This window comes from Herpailurus yagouaroundi, unplaced genomic scaffold, assembly GCF_014898765.1.
Source record: "Herpailurus yagouaroundi ecotype Mexico unplaced genomic scaffold, PumYag 190, whole genome shotgun sequence".
NCBI classification, from domain to species: Eukaryota; Metazoa; Chordata; class Mammalia; order Carnivora; family Felidae; genus Herpailurus; species Herpailurus yagouaroundi.
The window spans coordinates 26,037,294-26,045,159 of NW_024412421.1; the positions used below are offsets into that span (position 1 = coordinate 26,037,294).

Consider the following 7,866-nt stretch of genomic DNA (forward strand, 5'->3'; position numbering starts at 1 on the left):
TGGGATCAAGCCCCGTGTTGGGCTCTGCACTGGCAGCATGGAGCCTGCTTGGGGTTCTCTCTCTCTGCCCCTCCCCTGCTTGTGCTCTCTCTTTTTCTCTCAAAATAAATAAGTAAACATTAAAAAAAAGAGAGAGAGAGACAGATATCCATCAACAAGAGAATGGCTAAGTCCATAATTTCATATTCATAAGTGGAACACTACTCAACATCGCAGTGAAAAAAGAACTCTTGATACATACTGCATGGATGAAAATCTTAAAAGTGTTATGCTGAACAAAAGAAGCCAGACCTCAAAGAGTGTATCACTGTTTGTTTCCACTTATATGAAGCTCAAAAACAGGCTAAACTAAGCCATGATGAGAGGAATCAGAATATTGGCCACCTTATGGGGGTTGGGGCAGTTGACTATAAGATCTTCTGAGATGATGGAGATATTATCTTGATTTGATTGATGGTTACATGGGGTCTGCATTAGTCAAAACTCATCTAACATCTGTCCATTTCAATACATATAAAATATTCCTATTAGAGTCTCAACTGGTAAAAATAAAACAAACCACAGAGGAAAAAATACATGGGATTAGGAATACCAAAAATAAGTATTGCAACCCTAAACCCACCATTGCCTTTTTGCCCTGGCTGTCAGGAAGCTTAAAGTTATGTATGTCTACCTTCCCCATATATTACATAGTTCTGGATCTTTTGATGATCCCAGACTATTTGTGTCTTTCACTACAATCGGCTTCCAATCCTTCCTGGACTTGGAAGGATTTAAATAATAAATTTAGATTACTGAAAAGCCCCCTTAGCCTCTAATCCCCTTTCAAGAAGGGATTAATTTTGGAGCTGCAACTTGTGACCATCAATCCTGCCAGTGCAGGCATCCAACCCACCTCTACTCCAGTCCCCAACCTGTTCCTAGCCATATCTCTTTTTCTTGAAGAGAGGGAGACAATGGACCATCAAACAGTGACTAAGAGTAAACCAAAGAAACAATGGGGCTTGACCAGGATGCCATCAAGGCAGACAGCTGTGACAAAAGCCAGAGTCAAAGGCTGGGGACCCAAAGGTGATACCGTGGGCGGAGGGGGCAGAGCACAGGCACCTAGGAAACACAGTCTCATGGCTGGAGGTGGGAAGTGGGGACTCAGTGGGTGCTATCCCCCCAGCCTTGTGGCCCACTTGCCTTACACACAGGCTTGAGCCCCCCCTCACGTGCCTCCTTTTTGCAGAAGGGGCCACTCCCTAACCTAGCAGCCTGCTGATCGCACCTGACGACAGGCCTGCAGGGCCCCAGTGGCTTCCACTGTCTACAACTCTGCACCCACTCCTGGGGGCGCTCAGGGCAAGGCATCCACCTGGCCTGGAGCGTGGTGGGTCAGCTGGTGGTCCTAATGAAGGCCACTCAACGTCGGCGGTGAGGACAAGTACTTGGCGATCCAAGGCTCAAGAGGCAGAGGTCCTGTAGGCAGGCTGGGGCAGGAGAGGGTCCGGGGTCATCCCAAGCTAAGGCCTTGGTAGGAAACACACCAACTATAGACAAAGGGCCAGTGGAGGAAGACTGGGCCACAAAGAGCTGATCGCTCCTGCCCGAGCTGACTGTGCCAGAGCCAGGGGTGGGGCTTGGCCACTGTACCTGCCAGTGGTGACAGGAGAAAGATCAGAACCTCAACAAAAGTAACTGCCATGTAGGACTTTTTAGCCTGGTACAAAGAGCTTTCTGCAACCCTGGCCAAGTTCTCACAAAACTCTCAGAGTTCTCAGTGCTGTTAACATCCCGTAACACAGATGAGAAAATGGGCACAGAGACGTTCAGTAACTGGCTCAAGGTGCACACAAGCCAGCAGGATTCATTCTAGAGTCCTTGGCCTCAACCCACCACATGCCCTCCCCGTCCCGAAGCAGCCTCTCTGGAAACCTCCAATCAGCTCCAACCAGGCTTCCAGGACTGTGGCTGAGGCATCAGGCTCTCTGCATGGGGACACGGCCGCCTGTCCACGGGGGCTGCTCTGCGCTCCCAGTGCCACACCCTCAGCAGGCAGCCAGGGCACGCGGGGCAACAAGGCAGAGACAGAGGTGCCAGGCAGGCCTGCGTCCTACCCTGACGAAGCCTGATAGCAACCAGGGAACCCCAACGATAAACACATGAGTCCCAGAGGGCTTCGCAGGATGGTGCCCTCTGCCTGAGCACCTGAGGGTGAGAAGTGACCTGGTGACCAAGGCAGTGGCTGGGGATCACTTCCTGCAGAGGGAGGGCCAGGCAGATCCAAGGCCAGGTGGGAGGAGGGGCATGCCAGGTGCTCTGGAGACTGACCGGAGGACTTTGGACGAGGACCTTGCCTCCTCCCACCGTCCTCTTTTGAGCCTGTTCCACCGGGCCCCGGCTGTCCACAGCTTGGCTGCCCAGGCCAGCGGCGAGCCCAGGGCAGAGCCTCCTGGCTTCCTGGCCAGCTCTCCAATCATGGCGCTGGCTGGGACAGAACCAGCCACCCAGGTTCCTGAGATCGCTGGTGGAGGTTCAACCAGGTGCCACGCCTGGTCCAGTGATCTCCATCACCCTCGGCTGGGGCCTCACAGGGCTAAGCCCACCCTGCTGCACAGCCCTGGGCAAGCTGCCTGACCTCTCTGGGGTGCCAAAGGGGTTATGCAAACTCCCATTTGTAAAACCACAAGCAGAGGGCCAGGCTCTCAGCAGCCTTGGCCTCTGTGGACAGCTCAACAGGCCACAGCCCCCACAATTAGAGAGGCCGTGCAGGATGACGCTCACTTCCCAGCTTCGGATGCTGCCAGACTTGGTTCCCACCCCGACTTTGTCTCTCAGTGGCCACGCGACCCTGGCAAGACACAGGTCCTCCCTGAGCCTGTGAAGAAGCCTTGAGCCCAGCTCCCGGCACACACGTCAGCACTCCACTCCTTGATAGGGCCTGCCATCCATCAATAAAGGAGCAGAGAGAAAAATGATAATTTGGGGGCGCCTGGGTGGCTCAGTCGGCTAAGCGTCCAACTTCAGCTCAGGTCATGATCTCACAGTTCGTGAGTTCAAGCCCCGAGTCAGGCTCTGGGCTGACAGCTCAGACCCTGGAGCCTGCTTCGGATTCTATGTCTCCCTCTCTCTCTGCCCCACCCCCAATCGCTCTCTAGCTCTCAAAAATAATAAATAAAACATTAAAAAATAATTAAATTAAATTAAAATGAATAAATACAATAAATAAACAAAAAGGAGCAGAGAGGCTAGAATGATAGCATCCATCTCACAGCCAGGAAGCAGGTGGCAGGAACAGACATCAGGGAACCTCTCTACAAGCCAGACACTGGCCTCTTGCCTGACATTGCCAGGGGGCAGCCAGCCTCTTGTCACTCCTCAACATGAATCATGCCAGTGCCCACCAGGGGTCTCAGGTGGGTGGCACAGCCGTTTTCCTTTCAAATGCCTCCTGCCTGGCCAGAGGGAAGAGACAGGCCTGGGGTGACAGATGGCCGTGCCAAGAAGAAGGCCAATGTCAGAGAACATCCAGGAAGTAGATCTCCAGGTGCTGTGTGAGCACTTCCCTCAGCTCAGGGAAGAGGAAGGAGCACTGTGCAGGGACTCAGGATGACCCCGGGTGCCCTCCCATCTCTAGGCCCCAGAGCCCTTGTGGGTCAAATGTCAGAGCGAGACCAACTAATCCCTGCACAGCCCCCTGCTCTACAAGGAAGTCGCTCCTGGCTCAACCTGGCCCATGCCAACCTCTTCTCTCCTGCCACCACCCTTCATTCCGTTCTGAAGCATCTTGTAATTTCTGTGGGCCAAAGTGCCTGCGTCAGCCCCATCCAGGAAAAGACTGCCCAAATGAACGGGTGTGCTTAAAACCCAAACACGTCCGTGAATACCACATGGGCAGTCACCATTCTGGGTTCCAAGAGCAGGGCTTCAAGAGGCAGCTCGGCCTGGAAGCCTCTATGGGGCCTCACCGCTCACAAGCACATGAAAGCAATTTTCCGAACATTTCACAGCTGCTCCAAAAATGAACTTCTCCTCTCAGCCCCACCGGCTCTGACACTGCCCAAGGTCCCAGGAGAGAACCAGGGTGATCTGACAGCCCAGCCACTAGGAGGCAGATGGTGAGACCCCTGTCCCCCTCCTGCAGAATCCCCGAGGGCTGTGGCTATAGGCAGGAGTGGGGGGAGGGACCGGGAGCTGGCAGTGGTGTGGACAGTGGACCACAGCTTCAGGTCTTCACAGCAGGTGTCCCTGGCAGTGCCTGTCTGTGCAGGTCGCACCCACCCCCCCTGCCATACCTCTCTTGTTACACACGTGGCCCAGGTACATACTCTGTTCACTACTGCCCTGAAGACCCAGGCCCTCAAGCAGGCTTGGAAGGTCCACTTCCCTTCCGGCTAGTACCCACAGGGTCAGGGCAGGGCCCTTGGTGTGCTGGGCCAGAAAATATCCAGAGCTTTGCAGAGGCACAGCAGGAAAGAAAGGCTTGACGGGCCTGTTCTGTCTTCTGTCTTTCTAAAGATGAGGCAGTTCCGCTCTGAACCAGAACAGGTGTGGAGAAGGGGCAGGGAGGAGAGGGGTCACATCAGCACAGTCCCGAAGTCTTACTTTTTTCATCTGTAACTCTGTATCACTGCTCTGGAGGCAGCAGGAGCTGGGGTCTCTAATTCCATAACAACAATGCTTTGCACTTACACAGCACTTCTCCAGTAATCTCCACACACTCCATGGTGGTTAAGAGGCCACTGCCCTGCCAGGAAGCCCCTACTGTCTGCTTCACCCTAAGAATGGGGTGAGAGGGGCACAGTCCCAGAAAGAAGGCCAGGTGGACAGCTGCTCTGGCCCACTGCCCCTTCCTATTGGAGGGAAAAGCCCCTAAGTCCGCCGAGAAACAACGGCTGGAAGCCACAGCTTTCCAGCCTGCAGATGGCGCCCCTTCCGGGCAGGCCGCAGGAGGTCGGCCCCTTCCTCAGTCTGTCCATCTGTAAAGAGGGCTGGGGTCTGCACCCGAGGCCTGGTGACTGGGGGCGGCCAGGATCACTTGCCATCCTCAGGAGGCGGGGCCCAGCTGCCTCCAGATGCCGGCCTAAGTGTGGAGCCATGATGGCTGGGAGCTGCTCAAGCCGGCCTGCCGGGCCAAGGAAGTGATGGTGTCAGGCGAGCAGAGAAGCCCCCACTGCTAGGAGGGAAGAAGGGGGCCGGCCCAGCACCCAGGGAAAACTTCCCGGGAAAGTGAGTGCATCAGCCTTTCTGGAGGCAGGCACAGATCCGCATCCCGCCAGGCAGTCCTGGGGGTGGGCTGTCCCGAGAGAGATGCACACCCTGCCCCAGCCCTGGCCATCCTTGAGAGCCCAGGAGCACAACAGGGCAGCTGGCCCAGGTGGTTTCCCGAGGGCAGCAGAGACCTCCCCCGCCTCACCCGGCCCAGCTACCCTGGAGCGGGGTAGGGTTCAGGGCGAGCGGCACAGAACTGTCCCCGCTAGGCCTGGCCATCCTGATGGGGGGCAGGGTTCCGGGGCGCAGCGCCGACTCCTGCCTGGCTCGGCTGTCCCAGGGGCTTCCCGGGACCAACAAAGGCCCCTGCCAACCCAGCGGTACTGGGGGGGGCTCCCGGAGGGGACAGCACAAAACCCAGACCGAGCCGACTTCTGGGCGAGAATGGAAAGAAAGGCAGGGGCAGAGAGGCCGGCTTGGGGGAGACGCCCCCACGCTAACCCCCATGCCCGGCCCAGGCAGGCACGGGTGGGGTGACCCCCCCACCCCACCCCAGCTCCGGAGCCCCCGCGGCATTAGGCCTTCAGAGGGCGGCGCGAGGTCTCAGGCCCGGCCGGGGGCAGCAGACCCGGGGTCCCGGCCGGCGATCGGTACTCACCGGCACGGACATCTTGACCGCCGTCCCCGGGGCCCGGGCGGGCAGCGGCGGCGGCAGGCTGGGGGCTCCGATCCGCCGCGCCTCTCAGAGCCCCCCCGCCACCGCCCCGAGCGGGGTCCCGGCGCTCTCGGGGCTCCCTGCGGGCTCCTGCGCGCTCCCGGCGGCCGGACGGTCCAGCGGCTTCAGTCCGCGCCGCGCATGCGCCGCCCCGCGCCGCCCCTCCCCCTCCCGTCTCCTCCCTGGGGGCCGCGTTAAAGGCGAGGACCCCGGACCGTGGCATTTTTCTGTCGGCCCAACGGGCGAGGAGGCTCGGTCTCCACCCCTTACCCATCCTTCAAGGGCCACCTCGCGTCGCACCATCTCCGGTTCGCCCACCCGCTTCTGGAGACCGGAGCCTCCTCCCCCCCACGTTGCCCAGCCCAGGATGCTGGGCGCCTGCCCGGTGGTCTGGCGGGGCTCCCAGTCCCCGTGTCTGAAGGCGATTGCAGGTCAGCCTCGCGGGGCTCCTAGAAACCCTCCCCGCTCCTCCCGCTGAAAGCCCGGAGGCGCGGGCACCCCCACGGTGCGCTGCCCAGACCTCCTCCGCCTGCTCTGCACTCCCCCTGCCCCTCCCTCGGTGACGGGGAGCTCCCGACGGCCTGGGAACAGCCTGGCGCGCTGTCGGTTCTTCCCGCAGAGCTGGACTGACCGTTAGGGAGGATCCTGGCTCCCCGTAACCCCCACTCGAGGGCCACCCGCAGCCTCAGACACTGCAAGACGGGCCCTCGCGGCCCCAGCCTTTCTTCCCCAGGGTCAAACATCCCCGATTTCTTCCACATCTGACATGGTGTCCGCAAGTAGTGGGCACAGACGTGCGCGCTCTGACTTCCCACCCGCTGTCAGGTAGGCCTTGCTGGCTGTTCTCATGTCCCATCTGATCAACTGAGGTCTGAGGTCCCTCAGCCACCAGAAGGCAAAACCAGAAGTCTGACCACTCTGGTCTGCCACCCACCACATACAGCCTGTCCCTGCTCCCTGGGAGCCCTTCCTGGGCAAAGCTGCACCCAGAGAAAGCGCTCCGACTACCCAGGAAGGATGAATGAGCACCTAGACCAAGGTTCTGGGGGGCCAGGTCAGTCCGGGGAAGAAAGGGAGAACTGGTTCCAGGAGGCTGGGTGGCCGCAGATGTGGCTCATGGCCTGGCGGAGCACCTGGGCCACCGAGAAATCTGTGGGGGCAAGTGCCCAGGGCTACAGGCTCTTTTGTCTGGCAGGTGTGCAGTGCCACAAGTCCTGAGGTGGCTGAACGGAGGGACGGCGTGGGACCAGGTGAGGTGGGCTTCCTCAGAGACTCAGATTCGCCCCTAGCTCCCGAGGCTGCAAAATCCCCCATTAGCAGGGCATCCATTGGGGTTTAGGAGGCCTTCCAGGCTTCTCCCCAAGAGGTGGGGCTGCCTTCATCTAAGGAGGTTCCTGGAGAGACCATCAGCAATGAGAGGGGTACGAGATGTGCAAGAAAGGGGGCGATCGAGGCCCTTTGCTCTGAGCCCAAGTCCCGATGCTAGGACTGAGGAGCTGGGGTTCCTTCCTGCTCCACCCAAGCAGGGTCGCCCGCCCCCTTGAATGGGGTTTGCCAATTACACACCTCGGTTTCCCCAGCCCAACGCTGGGCAAGGCATTGCTGGAGGGAGCATGCGGGGCCATGGCAAGCAGAGAGGGGTCTGGGCCGACAGCTGCCACCTCCTCAAAGGGCGCTCTGTGTGCGCCTGGCAGGGAGCCCTGCCCGTGCCCACCCGCCAGCATCCAGCTGGCACTGGGGCTCCTGAGCTGGGAGCAGCAGCTCAGCCTGGTGCTTGGGCTCCCAGCCACACGTGCCCGCTGTCTGAGCGCCCCCCCCCCCCCCCGCCCTGCCTCCCTGGCTCCCCCCTCACTGAGCCTTCCTCCTTGAGCCCAGGCTCCCCCTCCTTCCTCCTCTCCCACTCCCGCTCTCCTTCTTACCACCCGCTCTGTGTCCTGTCCAATCAGCCCTTTCTC

General features: G+C 59.2%; 1 protein-coding gene across 2 annotated transcripts in view; it reads right to left on the reverse strand.

Annotated features, from left to right (window-relative positions):
- The window catches only part of BCAR1 (BCAR1 scaffold protein, Cas family member), a 38,202-nt gene extending 32,172 nt beyond the window's left edge, over positions 1-6,030 (reverse strand). Inside the window, exon 1 of one of the 2 annotated variants that reach the window (XM_040443142.1) lies at positions 5,855-6,030. In XM_040443142.1, coding sequence (XP_040299076.1) covers positions 5,855-5,866 — 12 coding nt within the window. In that variant the 5' untranslated portion in view covers positions 5,867-6,030. The remainder of the gene's footprint in view (positions 1-5,854) is intronic. The other variant, XM_040443145.1, reaches the window with a different exon arrangement.
- Positions 6,031-7,866: the final 1,836 nt, after the last annotated feature.